Source organism: Vanellus vanellus (assembly GCF_965231255.1).
Source record: "Vanellus vanellus genome assembly, chromosome: Z".
Classification (NCBI taxonomy): domain Eukaryota; kingdom Metazoa; phylum Chordata; class Aves; order Charadriiformes; family Charadriidae; genus Vanellus; species Vanellus vanellus.
Window position 1 is genome coordinate 84,413,548 of NC_138908.1, and position 17,121 is coordinate 84,430,668.

The following is a 17,121-nucleotide window of genomic DNA, read 5'->3' on the forward strand; positions in this document are numbered from 1 at the left end:
CCCTGCAGCACGACCAAATTTCATCTCGCTGACACCCTGACTCCATCCTACTGTGCTTTAAGGCAATCTCTTTGCAAAAGGGACCATGACCAAAGGTCACAACCCAAAAAGAGGGTTCAAGATTGGAGAGGAGAGAAATAACTGTATGGAAATGTTCACCTCACTGAAGGGCCATCTTCTCCTCATACCCCATGCTCTGCTGGTCTCTAAGCACTTTAGCATCACCTTTGCCCAACCCCAAGTTGCACCTCTTCTTCACCCCACTTTCCCACCATACTTCCTCAGCTTTCTCACTTCGCCACCTCCGTGTCAAGCAGCTTCCCTCCTCTGGTGCAAATTCACTTTCTAATCCTGCCTGGACAGGAACACTGAGCTTTCAGCAAGGTCCTGCTGGTGAGTCAACAGCCACTTGCACACATGGTTGTGAGCAGGGCGTATTAAGTGATGTAAATTGATCTATTGTTTGCTTCTACCCCGTGTGTGGTGAGAACTGATAAGAACAATGCACTCCCCATAACACTTCTCCTCCACATTATCAGCCTCTGATCTTAATCCCAGGAGTCAATGTCATAATCCATCACTGCTAATGAGTGTGAGCTCCCCTAGGAAGGGGCCTTATCTCACTTGGTATCTAAAGGGCTATACGAGGTTATAGCAATAGTGCAATTAAGTAAAGGTTACATTGGTCTGAAAGTGTTACCACTGGCTCTTTGGAAACACTTCTATGTTATCAGAGACAAAAGGAAGCAAAAGTAAATGCCTTTATATGCTACAACTCACATGTCTCTTCCTGGCATTTCCATCGCTGGGACCTTCCAACCCAGCAGATCCCAGTACCAACAACACAGAAAGAGAAATTGCCGGTTTTGGGCACCTACCAGCACAGACACATGCAAGTGTTGTGATTTCAAGGCAGGACTGAGCATGCTAGAAATGTGCTCAAAACAGTTCACTGTTTATTGCCACTAAATGTTCCATTTACTATCAGAAATGTTTCTTGAGGTGAAGGTAAAGAGTAAACACACAGGCAGTAATCCTTTATCAGTAAGTTCTATTTAGCCCTTATGCCCACATCGATCAAAATATCACACCCATTGAGCAACTAAACTCCAGAAGAACAACCCCAAATAGGATAAAACAGCAACACAATCCCATCTTCAACCTGCCTTCTGGGGAGCCTCTGCCACAGACAGCAAAAATGATTCCTTCTCCTGGCTCTTCCGGAGGCAGGTCACTTCACCAGGGCAAGAAAAGTTGCTGCTTTCATTTCACCTAATTCCTGCCCCAACTAGAAAGGAGCTGATTTTAGAATCATAGAATCATCTAGGTTGGAAGGGACCTTTAAGATCATTGAGTCCAACCATCAACCTAACACTGCCAAAACCACCACTAAACCATGTCCCTCAGCACCATGTCTACCTGTCTTTTAAATACCTCCAGGGATGGCGATTCCACCACTTCCCTGGGCAGCCTGTTCCAGTGCTTGATAACCTTTTTGGTGAAGAAATTTTTCCTAATATCCATCCTAAACCTCCCCTGGCACAACTTTAGGACAAGAGGAAATGGCCTCATCTGGCACAGAAAGGCTCTGCCAAGAATTGAAAGAAAGGTCTCCTCTTTCCGTAGTACCTACACCGCCTGCCCTTCATGCAGGTCATGAGCTACCTATGAAAATTATTTGTAGTGTTCCCCTTAAAGGCAAAAGTGTCTACAATGCCCTTAAAACACACTTGCCTCTGCCTATGACTCAGCTGCAGATTTAACTGCAACATAGACAATCCCAGGACAATCAGGTCAAGGCCCAATGTTGCCTCCAGACACAGTTCATTGGAAAGCTCAACCACTCACCCTCGTCTCATTTATTACCTCAACTGCTTGGCTTCCCATTTGCAACTCACCTTTCCTCCCACGCTTGCCCAGTGTGGCCTGGCAGGGGCTGTGGGCACTGCGCCTTCCCTCACGCCTTCCTACTACATAATGTACTGAAATACCAAGGTCAAACCCAACTTTTGGAATTCAGTTGAGAAGCAAGTGGATGGAAACAACCTATGTTATATTAGAAGTTATATACCAGGTCAGATTAGATGGTGCAGTGGTATCCCCTGGCCATTCCACCCACCCTTGCAAACCATCACTTTCAAACATGTTGGCTATATATAAGAGCAAGCGTGATGGTGCGATACCCACGCAGGATGGAAAACTGGTGGTTGACACAGGTGGGTGAGTCGGGGAGCAGTCAAAGTACTTCTGGAGCTGTACAGCAGCAGATAATGCCAATAGGAGAAACTCAGCTGAAGTTTGCCAGTGAGCAAGGGGAAACGGCTGAACAGTCCAGGCCTTAATCACATTGCAGATGCAGGACAGCCTGGGGTACCAAAGTTTTTAAAAAAAAAAAAAAAAACACACAACCAAAAACACACAAAAAAACACAACAACATTACAGTTACATTTTGCACGTGGATCAACGAAACACTACAGAATATCAAACATCAGGAAGGACAAAGGACAACAGAATGGTATGTTTCTTGGAGAAGATGCCACACTACACTTCAGTCTAGAGAGGTTGGGTGCAGGATCTCAGGCAAGGCAGACTGGGAGCAAAAACAAGAGGCAGCGAGGTATTCTCCAGAGGCACATCCTAGAGAGGTGCGTTTCTGTTCATTGCTGCAGTTCTAAGTCTAAGTGCTTTCGAATCTGCTTTGAGTCTGCGACGTGGGACAGCACGGTGGTGGTGGTGGCCAGAGGTCACAGCATGCATCAGCACCATTGCTTCACTGGCCAAGAGTCTTCTGTTAGGGGAAAGTTCAGGATAGCGTGTGGACCGATGGATACAACCAACCCACACTCCTTCCCAAGCTGCGGTGTAAGGGAGTGCATCTCTGATCCCAGAGGAGGGCTACGAAATCTACAGGTAAAGGAGCATAAATCTTAAATCACAGCCGCGCTCATTCAGCAGGGAAAGACAGAGCACGTAAATCTTCACAGGTTCACTTCCAGTAGGAAGGGTGGGCAGGGACTTCTTTTCTGGTGGCATTTTGAGCGCCTTTAATCAGACACATCATTCGGATTAGGCTAAAGGACAGGTTTAGCGTCTCCGTTTTGCCAGCTGGCTCACCCCTTTGCTCAGGCTAATCCCCGCGTCACACAGAGACCAGCCCTTCCGTGCTTGTTTGGAGGACAGGATGGCCAGGGGAGGGGAGGGCAGTCAGCGGTTGGTAGGTTTACTCGGGTCTGACGAGCGTTGGGTTCACTCCTAAAATTTTCCATTGCTTTCGTTAAGCAAGTCCGCTTATATCCCTTGCGAGTCAAAGGTCTCTCAGGGTTGCCACTCTGAATGGCCACACCAGGCATTTCAGGGCAAAGCGGTGATGAAATCAGGTGTATCTACACCGGTGGTTAAGCTTGGGACCAAGCCCAGAGCTGAGATGAAATAACCCCACTGTAAAGCTGATAATAAAGAGTTTCCCCATCCTGAGCCCCAGTGCTGACTGGAGAAGGCAGGCACTAGCATTATCACGGCCCCGGGCTCATTCTCTCAATGGTTTTGACCTATCTTGGTATGGGCAAAGTCACACATACCACATCCCTGCCTGTCCATAGGTGTCCCAAACCCAGTTCTTCCTGGTCACAGCAGAGGCTTTGTACAGGCAGCAGTAGAGACAGAAACACACATGCCTGGGACATCAGAGCTGTTCTTCATCTCCATACATGGATGTGACTGCAGAAGGCAACAGGCAACAAGCTACTAGAGAGATGGTTCCTTGTGCTTCTTCCATCCATGATGCTCTGCCCATAATCAGCTGCAAGCTATGTTTTTCATATGGTAATTAGCCACTAGGAGAAAATTACCCAAACACGCATTTAACTTTCTTTAGCTGACATTCACCAAAGGCAGCAGGGGCTCACCAGCACCTCTGGTGCTGCTCCATCCATTCACCGCTGCAGCTTCAGTGATGGGACAGCCCAAGACCTTGCAGCGATGATGTGGCAGGCAGGAGTTTCCCAGGTCAGGAGCATTCGTAAGGAGCTAAGCAAACACCCCAGGCGAGTGACTGAACCTCTAGACATTCAAATTGGATCAGCAGGAGCTTGACACAGTAGTGACCATGAGTACTGCTGCAGAACAATGCCAAGAAGCAGCATCAGTGTCACCTACAGGAATGGTGTGTCATTTAGACACCCTCCATCCTTCCCACCCCTTCTACTTTCCTTGCACTATAGCTGTACCTGTTGTTATTTTTCCCTGCCTCCAGCTCAGTGAGGATGAAGTGGAGGGACAGGGGAGATGGGCAGCCCACATCAGCTCCTCAAGAAGCTCAGCTCAGCTTTCTTCTGCTCAGCTGGCAGAGACCAGGCAGAGGGAAAACTCCTCTGGCCTCCCGGCTTCATCTCCTAGCTACCTCCCAGCCCTAATCCCTTCAGGGAAGAGTGCCAGATTTGACAAAACATAAGGCTTTTGTGTCGAACCTGTGCCGGTTGGCACACTCGGAGGACAAGGGGCAGGACTTACACATGCCACTGAAGTAACTGAAGTAGAAAACCTTGGAGCTGGAATTAAGACCCAAAGGGAGGGAGAGGGAAGAACTGGCTCCACTCTGGTCCTTAAATAAGCGGGTACATTATCAGTGTGGGTACAGCCACACAGAAAAGCTCATTGGGGAGGTCCTCAGCGACAAACGTGGGGCCAGAAGTCATGAGCTCTGCCCAGCTGTGTTGCAGCCTGGTTGCACATCACCACCCCCTAGGACCAGACAGATGATCACAGCAGTTTGACATGGCGGTCAGTGGAGAAGTATGCGAGGTGGCATGGAGCAGCTTCTGACAAGTCCAAAGAGCTCGGATAACAAGCTGCTGTCTGCCAACGCACGTGGCGCGAGGGTTATCGCTGAGCGGAGAGCACATCTGCTAAGAAATCATCCTGGCATGCTTCTGGGTCACCCTGCAAGTATTGTCAACCATCCATCACTAAGTGCTGAGGAAATTTCTCCAGGAGTTAGGGGAGGTGAACACTCTACAAGAGGCTAACCTCTACAAGAAATCAGCCATTTAGGAAACGTTAAAAGGAGCTGGGAATGCTGCAGGTCCAGTGAAACATTTGCATTAGCAAGATACAGCCACTGACCACCTCAACCAGTTTATTTCAACATCATTCTCCCCTTCTTCCGTGCTTTCTCCATCAGATCATGCCTTTAAATTGCAACCTATATGGTACGGTACGTAACTCCTGACAGTGCCACTAGCACATGGTTGCTGTAGTCAAAGCAACGCCCAGACACCATACATCTCTCACCTTTCTCGGTGACCCATGAGGCCATCACCTGGATCCAGGGCAGAGAGAGGAGGCAAAGTCCAGGAAGCAAAGGCTGATGTTGGCCTTCAAAACCCCGGGACTGCTATTCACAGGACAAGACACAGCTGTGAAGGTGATGGGAACATGAGGCACTCCCCCTCAGCTGCCAAAGAGCACGCCACGAACTGGCCATACCATTGGCGGGGTGGGCAGATGTCTCCCTAACCTTGGCTGAAACTTTGCCCCGGCCCACATTCAATTGCTACTTACTTGTCTTTGCAGGTTCCTCTAGATTTTATTTACAGGTTCTTTTATTTAAATGGGTTCATCCCTTTTCTGAGTGGGAAAACCCACAAATTCCCATCCTCCTCCCTTTCTCCAGATTCCATGTATTTTCATAGCACAAGAAAGCACTAGAAACTGGGGTGTCTCTGGGACCGGATCTGTGATTGTTGCTTCTGTACAAGCACTGAGGGAAGACATAAGTAAAGTAGCATAACAATTGCTGGCATTTCCTTTCCTGTCATTTCACCCCTAAAAAAGATTTACCAGGAAGAAAACCAGAATTTGATCAATATGAAAGGCATCCTGGTTTTACTGTTGGACCAGAAGCAGCCCTCCTTACAGAAACTTTAGATACTATTTAAACACAGAACTGGGTAAAAACGTTCACAGATAACAGAGTCTGTGGATGACATTCCCCCTAGACGGTTTTGTTTACAAGACTTTTTGGCTGATTCAAACAGTTTGCAAATATTTTCAGCTACACATTTTCAACTCTGCATTCTCAAACATTAAAATGCTTCTTTACAAATAGCTACCTCATGGCCTGATAATAAAATCAGTTTTGAGATAAAACCCAGAGGATTCGTACTTCTGTATTGATTTACCAGATATTTGTCTCGGAGATGCTGGAGTAAAACATTAGAGAGGGAGAGGTTCAAACTAATGTTAAGCACAGCTATTCTTTACATGAATCATTTATGCTTTACTGTAACAACACATTTTTAGCACAGATTTCACTTTAATCTTTTACTTCAGTTCACTGACTCCCACTGTGCCACGAGCGGCGAAATTCTTAAAGACAGTCACAACACCAAAAAGTTTACGTCACAAATAGATAATATCAAACAGTGGGCGGAGGAAAATGGGGAAAGCACATAGAAAAGGCACATAACGCAGATGGGATAAGGATACAGGTCTCTTGTTCGCTCTTTCCACCACACATACCATCAGGTTTCTCCGCCAGCAATAACGTGTATTAGTTTTTACGGCTATTAAGGACAGTTTCCAAAGTACTTAGAGCACTGGGTCCTGATCCTCCTGCTCTGGGAGGACATGCATAGGGACTGAGCAGGGCTCTAAGTCATTAGTTGAAATAAGATCACTCTCTGCTGAGTCGTGACAGGTCCCAGCCACTGTAAATAAGAGCTACGTACTCTTAAAGCCTCCTCCAGAAAGTCTGGGAAAACAGAAATCCCTCCCTTCACAGACACTGTAACTTTGACCGGAACAAAAAAAGGGTTCAGAAAGCACTGAACAGACTTAACAGAACCAAATCTCCAAGTCCCTCTTCTGGGAGGTATTGCGCAGCAAGTTATGAAGGGAACACATGCCGAGAGTTTGAGGAGAAGGGGTGTGAGGGGCAAAGAGGAGCCCTGCCATCTCTGCTGGGGGAAGGCACTGGCTCTTGGCACAGCAAAAGTGGCAGCAGCTACTCAACAGCAGCATCTTATATTGGCTCTGGGAGCCCTCCAGTGGCTGCACACCCCTCGCTGCCTGCAAGAGGAATCGTGTGGGTGCTGCCGTCCCTGTCACCAAACAGGAGGGAGGCAGGTGGACCCTACAGTGAAGTAGCCGCCGAGATGAGAAGAGGGAGTTGGCCACCATCAGCTCTTCTCCCAGTCTCAAGTAAAAGCAGCAAACCTCAAGCCAAGCCCTGATGGGGAATGCACACTCCAAGGTTAAACTTAACATCACAGAGTCACTGTATGGCAGACGACGTGGAGGGGAGCATGGTCAGCTATCCACAAGCCCCGGGCTCTGCAGGTTAGCAAACTGCCCAGCAAGTTTGCCAAAGCTAAATCCAGACGGAAAGAGTGAGCATGCAAAGGCTGGAGCTCAGCTTATTTGAAACGCAGGTTAACAACAAGGAGGAGAATGACTCATGACTCACCAGGGACATGGTAGTCCAGCAAGGTACCAGGGGACAGCAAAGCACTCTTCCACCACTGAACCCTGGCACAAGTGCTCAGATGATTTCAAAAGAAGAGGGAATTTTTTTGCTTGTTTGGTTGTTCGCGTTTTGTCTTGGTTTTTTTTTTACACCTAGGGATGACAACCACCAGTGAGCACAAGGGGTAAAGCACAGTTGGCTTGCAGGCTCCAGGTTCAGGAGGAAGAACAGCCCCAGTCTGCAATCCCCTTCCTTCAGATGGAAAATGGTAATGCTCCGATTCCCTCTGTTGCATTTTTCACATGACTGACCACAAAACTATTAATATCTAAATCCAGAGCTGGTTCAGCTAGACAACTCATTCCCTCCATGGAGAGGAAAACCACAACTTCTTCCATCCCTGGAAAAACCTTTTGTGCCTGCAAGACCAGCAGCTCAGATGTAGTACGGACAGTTCTGGTTTGCTGATACACCTCAGTGGAGAACGCTAACCAGCATGAGAGAGTTGGGCTTCTTTCTTCTGTGCCTCCTTCGCATCTCCAGGAAGGGTGAGTTTTGAGCTTCCTATGAATCCCTGCCTGACCAGGGCTTTTCTTCTCACTCTAGTCAAAGTGCCAGGGCAATTGCCTGCTACAGTGAACTCTCCGAGAATTGCACCATCCATCACATTGCTTAAAAGGATCATGAAATTCCAGGTGCATGTGGGAATACTGGAAAAATCTCAAAGGCTTGACTCTGCAATCATCAGAAATCTTCGGGTTTGTGGGGTTTACATGTTTTGCTTTTTTAACTTGTGCAGGGAGTTATTTGTCATCTAACTTTTCCCCCCACATTGTCAGTTGGATGTCCATCACCACCCAGAGGTGCCGATTCATGCTCCTGGGGGTTATTATGCAACAGACACCGTTTACTCCAGTTCCACTGCGCGCTTCAGCTCATGTTTAACTTCAAGTACGCACTTAAGTTCCATTAAACCCAATGGGATTTGCTTAGATATACTGCCAAATAGTCAACAGAGCAAGGCTAGCACCTGTGGTGGTCTCCAGCTCTTGATCTTGTTATTGTGTTCATGACCTCAAATCATTTCCACTGACAACCAGCAGATACACTGACTTGGCAGCTCCTTTCAGGAGTTACCGCCTGTAAGGTGTGTAGGCTATTTGCCTATGACCTGCAATCCCATAAACAAATGGAGGCTGTATGTTAGTAAGAGGACGCCATGGAAGACCTAAAAGCTAAAGCTAAAGCTTTAAGATTAAGGTTAAATGATACACAAGATGCTGACAACCCCCTCTGCTCATAACCAAGGCAAACTGTTTGATAGAACATAGAAATGGGTGGAGCTCATGGCATTAGAAGCACTTATTTTTAACATTATTTCTCATGTGGAAGGCAAAGCAATGTTTATGTGTTAAAAAGAATGTTCTTTGCTTAAGATTTAAAAAAAAAAAATAAATCTTAAGCAAATCAAAAAGGTGGCAGAGAAAAGCAAATCATGTACTCAAAAGCACATGATCTGCAGTTCTCCAAAAGTGAGGGTTACAGTGACATGCTGTAAAATAACCAAAAATAACATGAAATAAACTAGAAAGCAGCAGCATTTTCTGTTTTCTGCCAGGTCTTTGTGCTCAAAGTCCATGAGCTTCCTGGAGCTCCTGTGGCCAGGTAGCTTTGCGTATTAGATAACTGAGGCTGCAAAGGGTACTCGTATAGTTATAACGAATGACAAGGCAGCCCAACTCCAGATCTCAGTAACCAAAATACCGGCTTGGCCCCGATTCCAGATAAATAACTTAACAGCAGAGAACTGGTCCTGTGTTGGCCTTTGCCCATTGTGCAGCACACAATAGATTAATACGAGCTGCACTGCCACTGAGGTATTTGCCAAATATTATGGAGAACAGATATATGAACACGCAAAAAAAAAAAAAATAATAATCTTATCTTAGAGTTGACTCGATTAAGCCGACAGCTGAATGCCCACAGACCAGAGGGAAGCCAGCGAGACCAGGGATGGGTGGCAATTACAGGACACCTTTACATTTTTTGCAGTTATCCTCAGCTATTGAGGGGAAAGTTCCCGATTTAATGAAGCCATCAAATGACTTTTATAAGACAGGAATCTAGCCACAGACATTCCTGAAGCCACAATCTGCTGCTACAGCTGCTGCAATTAGCAAGACAGGGGATAGATACCCATAACTATACGAAAAGCACTGCCTACAGGTGGTGTTTGTTGACGCCGTTGGTTCCTGGGGAAGAGAAATGGAGGAGACGTTGAGTTTTTCTTACGGACTTCAGAGGTAGGGAGCGTCCAGATAGGTGAAGGCTGTTTTCATCATCAGGCAGAAGCGATCAGACTGGGTCTGGAGGCAGCAAGGTTCAGCTCCCTGGACTGCACTAGGATTTACTGCGACTAAAATTTGGCTAAAGGAACAAAGTCCCAACCGTTTGTGCCATCTCAGCTGGAAAACTTGGGATTTCCCATGCCGTAACAGCAGGACAAGGCCTGTCTGGGAAGAGACTGGTAGCTAGACTACGCAGCGACAACCTGTTCTGCTAACGGGGAGATGCCTTCTGCGTTGTCAAGAGCATCCTCCTTCCTACAACAGGAGCTGATAGAGGGAACTTGCCTGTTCTCACCAGCCCTTGTGAGATGAGTATCTCCAAGTCTTGATTCAGACACTGTCACAGCTTACGAGTAAGATGCTACTTTGGGACGATAGCAGCACTGAGCGCTAGAAACAACATCAACTGTTTCTACCTTCCCCAGGGGCAATGCAACCACCAACTGATGGGTGGAACAAATATTGTAACGTGGGAGTGTGTGTGTGCACGCACCCAAACGCAGGGCTGTTGCACTTACCACACCTCAGCGCCTAAAGCTGCCAGACCTCTGAATACATGCAAAACTAAATTTTACCTTTTTTTAGAAAAAAAAAAAAAAAAAAAAAAAAAAGAGGTCTTTTCCTCCAAGCACATAAATGTCTGTTAACTGCAAAAGACTGTGGTACTCTACTGACGATGCTATTGGTCGCCCGACAAGAGGTCTGCTTAAGAATTAAACCACCTGTGACATGAGCTAGTCTGTCCCCTGAGCTCTGCTGCAGAGCGAGAGCGCCCAGCAGCACAGGGCCCACCACGGGAAGAGAGCATCCATTTTCTGAGCAACAACAGAGCTGCCGCAGGAAGGATGCCCAATTTCCGTCTTAAACACTCCATATAAATCAGTCTCGATCATCTCTTTTTGCTTCTAGGTGTGCAGTCCAATGGCTGGTCTGTTCATGTCCCATCTGATGTTACTGGTGAACTTGGGAAGATGGTGATCCTGCCCTGTACTTTCACACACCCCTACAAAACGTTTGACCGGACCCTCACTGCCATTTGGAGGATCAAGGAACCTTACAACGGCACCATAGTTTTCAAGTGCATTAGTCAGAGCGCCGGCGAGCTCTGTAAGACTGCCATCAGCTACAAAAACAAATACAAACTGCTGGGCAACCCCCGGCACAAGGACCTTTCCATCAGGATTGACAATCTGACCTGGAGCGACAGCGAGAGGTACTTCTGCCGGGTGGAGTTGTCTGGAGATATCCACGACAAGTATGAAAGCAGAAATGGGATAAAGCTGCATTTGATTGGTAAGAGGGCAGGAGAGCCGAAGGAGGCAAAGCCACCCCAAAGGGAAGCAAAAGCCACAAGATGTGGAAGCTGATGAGGTGGTAACAGAAGTTGACCTGAGATGGTCTTCCAAAGGGTTGGCTTTCCCAGCTCTGGGGGCAATTTATAACATTTGGGCAGGGAATACTTGTTGTCTTCTGCAGTCTTCCAGTATGGGGTGATGTGGTCAATGCAGGGAAGGGAATAAGAACAAAACTGGTAAGGAAATAGCCAGGGTCTGGCTGCTGGGGTAAGAGCCAGCCAAGTCCTGGGCATCCATGCTCATCACAGGAGGGGTGGACTAGATGACCATTAAAGGTTCCTTGCAACCCAAACCATTCTATGATCCCACTTTGTCCCTGCAGCACAGGATCTGTGCAGGCCGCAGAGATGCAAGCAGGGGTCAGCAGCCCACGGGGTGGGGTTAAAGGTGTCCTCGTTACCAGGATTTAAACTGGAGAGCCTGGCTGCTGAGTGTGTGTTAGCAAACGTAAGCACAAGCAGGCCTGGATGGTAACAGGGGCTTGGGAAGACAGGATACGCAGCTCCCACATGCCATTGGTCTGAACTCCTCTGGAGCTGGAAAGTTTAAGTAAAAACAGCCTGAAAACCAGCTCTGATCAACAAATGTCAAACGTGGGTAGCTGGCAGTCTCTAGTAAAACCTAAAATTCCTTGGGCTTACCCAACCATTGAGTTGCACCCAGATCAGAGGGCACAAGGAGCTTCACATCCTCTTGAAGGTTTTCACTATCTCCAGCTTGGGCTGAAATGCTGTTTTGAATCCCGAGCAAAAAGAAACCCAGAGCTCTTACCCATATCTGGCTGAAAGCAGCATCTCCGACTGCAACGGTCACACTTGCTAAGCATACCTGATCCTGTCCTTCTGGAGAGCATGCAGCCCCAGGCTCCTCCAGTGTTGACCAGTGGATCACTTAGAAATCATGGGGCAACAGCCACAAGGCAAAGCACCTTTGAGGCAACACCAGGCACCGGTCTCACAAGGTGAGAAGTCCATCCACAGGGTGGACGTCCATATGGAAGTGACACCTGCATCCCCAAATGAGCTTGGGACCCATTGCAATAGCTGTTGGATGGAGGTACGTGGGGTGTTGCTGCTTCCTGTGGAGTCTGTAGACTAAACAGACACAGGGAAGGAGAGAAACACAGGGAGGTGAACCACGCCGCGGCCAAAATCTGAGCCTCAAAGTTAGGCACTGCCCATCGGCTCCCACTGAAGCCCACACACTGCTCACAGTGCAGGAACCCAACCCAAGAGCCCGCTGCTGCAGTGGGACTCGTTTGCTCTGTCCGATGAATAATATGGCTGAAAAACACCTTCTTTTAGAGCTGTGCAGCACAGGAGAGACACGGCAGAGCAAGCAGGGGTGAATCTCCAGCACAGACCACACAGCCCCAGCTGTGCCCCTCCATGCCCAGGCTTCCCACAGTCCCTGCGCCAACTGCACCCCCGGGCTGCGACGCACTTTGTTCAGACGCAGCATTCATTTATAAGGAGGGGCAGCTCAGGAAAGTGCTTATCCCACCTCCCCGGGTGCGCTCACAGATCGAGGGGGCACTAGGAGACCCAGGTGGCCTCGGGAGCAGACTCAGACCTTACCCACAAGTGCCGAGGTGCCACGTGTTGGAGAGTTTTGTTTGTGAAGTGAAACTGCCTTACGCCTGCTGTGCGTTGCGGGCATCCAGACGGGACCTGAGGATGAGCTGAGTTATTTCTTGGGAAGTTCTGCGTAGTCGAGGGTCTACTTGGAGCAGCTCCTAAGCACCCCCACGCACAGCATGACCAAGGCTCCCCTTCACTTGGAGCAGCTCCGAAACACCCACACACACATCATGAACAGGGCAGGACGGCAGCAAAATCTGTCTCTCAGGGCCTGCCGAGATTTTAACATCAGAGGAACGATAACTTAAGCAGATAAGGTACCCAAGCTGCCCCCTGCTTTGGCAGTGGGCCCCAACAGTATGAATAAATAATGCTTAAAAGGCTAATTTAAACCCCAAACCAGGCAGGTTTGAACTTCTGCTTTTCCTCTGTGAGGACACTCATTTAGTTCCCTTTCGCAATGCCTTTAGGAGCCAAATGCATGAAACAGGCCGATGGGTCCAAGAGGAAAGGACTAAGGGGTAAGATAAGCTTGGTCGTACCAACTACGCTTCCTTAGCGGGTTAGACCAAAGATGACATGTTCAACAGCACCTCTCAACATTTTGCATCCCCCAAATGATCTTTATCACTGTTCATTCAGTCACACAACCCCATACGCTACAAATACAGGATGCAAAATTAGTGGCCCTATCTTGGTATTGGTGTGCTACCCCAAAGCAACCAGGAACCTACACCAGCTGCTGGATGGTCACTAGGGGGTTGGAAGAAAATGTCAAACACAGGTTGTAGCAAAGAGCGGAAAGGTTCCCTCTCGATAATTTGCCAAATCTGGCAAGTTTCAGGCATCAAGCAAAGGGCTCACGCAAACAGATCCCTCTACGTGTGCTCTGGAGGTCCGAGACCAAGGGAACAGCCATGAGATGCTTGCATGAGAGCACCATGGTTGCCTTCTCCTGGACCATGTGGAGATGCAGCCAGTTGGAAAAGGTCATCAGCTGCACCTGTGTCTATGTCATGGACAGCAGTGGGCTGTTGTTCATGGTGCAACTGCAGAAAGCAACACCATCTTCATGGATGATTGCCCTGCTGCAGCACAGTGCCTCTGCCTTCTGCCACCATGGAAGGTCAAGTTGACAGAAGCTCAGAAAACTGTGTAAGACATCGCAGGGGTAAAACATAAACAGAGTACACATCCTTCACACAGGCTTTGCTGGGCAGATCCCTCTGCTCCTCTATCCAATACAGGCAGGGTGGGGAAATCTAGGGAAAAACAGCTGAGAAAAATGAGTCAGGAGGGGTTTGATTCCAACATGATACAACACGCTGAGGGTCCAACAAGACCAAGAGCTCATTCCAGGTGTCTTTCGTTAGACTTGCCTTTGAAACTTGATGCACCTTCTTCCCCCGTTGTGATTTCTGCAGCTGCCCCCAGGATCATCAACATCACTGTCAGCTCCAACGGGGATCGCACCTTCCAGGCACGCTGCACCGCCGAGGGGGAGCCAGCACCTGCTCTGACCTGGACGGGACCATCCTACAGCAACCTCACCTCCATCACCAGCACGAACCATCGCGTCACCAAGGAGCTCCAGTACCTGACCCACGATGGAAAATACACCTGTACCGCTGTCAACAGCCATGGGAGAGCAGAGGGGGCTGTGTACTTCTATAAATTCAAGGCATCCAACAGCTCCTTCTTCCTGATCCTGATCTTTGTGCCGCTAGGAATTAAAGTGCTCATTTTGCTGGTGATACTGGGCTTCACTGTTTTCTGGAGAGGAGGTATGTATCACTATTTCCCTCGGTAGTCTTCCCTCCATCAGACTGATAATCAGCAATAGGATCCAGCAAATAAAGGCAGGCAGGAGGGGTTGGTTGTGTTTTGGGTGTTTTTTTTTTTTTAATGATTATATGATTTTCCACCCAAGGAGAAGGGCATTTCTAATGGGAAATCCAAGATCAAGTAAGAGGGACCTCCTGGCTGGCTCATCACAGCCTGCAGAAAGGAGGTCTCCTTCGGGAAGGGACCTTTGAAAAGACAGAGGGAGCAGGAGTTTCCCTGTGCCTGAGGAGAAAGGTTAATAAACTAACACATGGGCAATTAGTGGAGAACCCACTGCCCGCACAACCAGATTTTTAATTTATTTTCTTTTCTTGAAGCAAACTAACTATTACCTCTTCCCCTGCAGCCCATGGGCAGGATTTACCTTTGCTGCATCCCACCCAACAGTTTAATCTCCTGGGGTGTACATCCTCGTTTTGCAGACCACCCCTCTCGGTCCCCTGGGTCTTGCTATCCAGGTGCTTCCCCATCATTCATGAAATCCCATCACTGAGCCATGCCAGGCTCACAACAGCGGGGAAACCCCAGCTTCTTGGAGATGAGAATCAGCTCATGGACTGAGGGATGACACCTCCCCACAATGCTCAGAGGTCGCTGGCCACCAGCCCACTGCCCGGCTGTGCAATGGCACAGGGAGGAGGGGACTAGAAGGGACTCCGGGCTCTGCCTCTCAGGCTGGATGAGATGTCACAGCATGGTGACTCATCTGTAGAGAGTCTGATGTCAATATCTTGCAAAAGCCACCACTTGCTTCTAACTGTAGAAGCTGTAAGACAACTCAGAAATGCTTTGCTCCTTAAAGTCCAATGCTAAATTCCCACCCTGACAAAAGGCCTTCTCCCCATTCACTAGGGTGTCACCACCACCCTCCACGTGCAGCTTCCTGACAGCTCTAGGCCTGTCCTGGCTCTGCAGCTCACTCCAACCACATTTCTAACCCATGTCTTCCTTCCCACTTCACAGGTCCCTCCTCTGTCCCATCCAGCCTGGCCCGGTAAGGACGTCCTGCCTTCTACTCATGTTATCCAGCAGGAGGGTGGAGACGGCTAAGGAGAGAAATGCAACATGTCCTTGGTCTTGGCAACAACCTTCTGGCCTGAGAGCAGGCTCCTGGGACAAAGACAGGGTTGGGCTCATGGCCAGGAGAGCCAGTGTGAAGGACCAGGGCTAGGGAACTGCTCTGGGAGGCTCTGGCTTGAGTAGAGCTGAGGAGACCCCACTTAATATGAGGACACAGGACTGGGGCAGCAGGTTGGAGAGACCATGACACATAGATGCTGCAGCAGCAAGTGGCTGGCAGAAGCTCAGGCAGGCCATAGGCCCAGAGCGTGGTAGGAAGCCACAATAAACTAGCAAATGAACCACCCACCCAAGGGACGAGCAAGGGGGAGAGGCTGGGATGGCATCGGCAGCAGGCTGATGAATGATGAACGAGAAAGGGAAACTGTGCAAAAGGAACCTTCCCCACACCCCTGTCTCTAAGAGGGCAGACAAAGGGTCCATATCAAAGCTGATGAGCTCCGATAAGCGTGGAAGAACATATGGCGATGCCAAAAAAAACACCTCAGAGCTAGCTTAGGTGTGGCAGGGCCCAATTCTTTGGATGGCATCGACACCACGCTCCCACTGTACCCTTGGCATTTACCATTACCCAGCACAACACCGCTCTTGGACACTCCTGACAGCTGTGGGGGCCAAGCTTGGAAGGGATGGGGAAAAAAACCCAACAAACTAAAAAACAAAACCAGTCCTTAGGCTAAGCCTAAAGAAGCTGTACCTGAGGTCAGTATAATTACATCTGCCTGGGGCTCCTGCCTTCCAACCCAAATTATCCCTGTGTGATGTCTCCTTCCCCCACCTTACCCAAGAAAGATGGCCATTTCCACGGGACACTCAAGTGTACAGCATCAGGACACAGCCAAAGAGGCAATGGGGACATTAACCCTATAGTTAAATTTGTATTAAGTATTTGCAACAACACAGTTTTGCTGATTTAACAGCGTCCAAACCATATTGCACCCTTGATTGTATTTGTATAGATACATACATAGATAAATGAAGCTTAAAAACCACGATCCTCTATGAGAAGATCCTGCTCAGGAGAGGTTTGCAGCATCTCCTGAGGCCCTGAGCAGCAGGACAGTAGTAGGAGTTAATGTCAAGAGTGCAGGAGACCAGTCTGGATGCTTTAAGATGTAAAACATTAGATGCAACTCAGACACTTAAAAGCTACCTGCTGCAGAGGGGAGGATCTGTATGAGACAGCACTGCAGACACTCACCCCGACACTCCTTAGCTATTAGCTGAAGCCACATAGGAAGCCTCGAGCAGCCAGAAACGTGTCTTCACCTTATTCACTTCTTCCACTGCCAGGCCACAGCTGCAAGACTCCACCTACGAGAACTTTGACCGCAGACACGGCGGCAGCCAGACTTTGCCAACAGAAAGAACAGCATCGAGACGCAGCTGAGGACCTGGGCGATCTCATCCGCGCCCGCTCGCACGGTTCCAACTCCCATCTGCTCTG

General features: G+C 48.6%; 1 protein-coding gene across 1 annotated transcript; it reads left to right on the forward strand.

Annotated features, from left to right (window-relative positions):
• Positions 1–7,959: 7,959 nt before the first annotated feature.
• SIGLEC15 (sialic acid binding Ig like lectin 15) lies at positions 7,960–17,064 on the forward strand (the record flags this gene model as incomplete). Its single annotated transcript, XM_082498033.1, has 5 exons — positions 7,960–8,014; positions 10,724–11,107; positions 14,174–14,533; positions 15,558–15,588; positions 16,968–17,064. The coding sequence occupies exons 1-5, from the start codon at positions 7,963–7,965 to the stop codon at positions 17,062–17,064; spliced, it is 924 nt and encodes a 307-aa protein (XP_082354159.1). The 5' UTR covers positions 7,960–7,962.
• Positions 17,065–17,121: the final 57 nt, after the last annotated feature.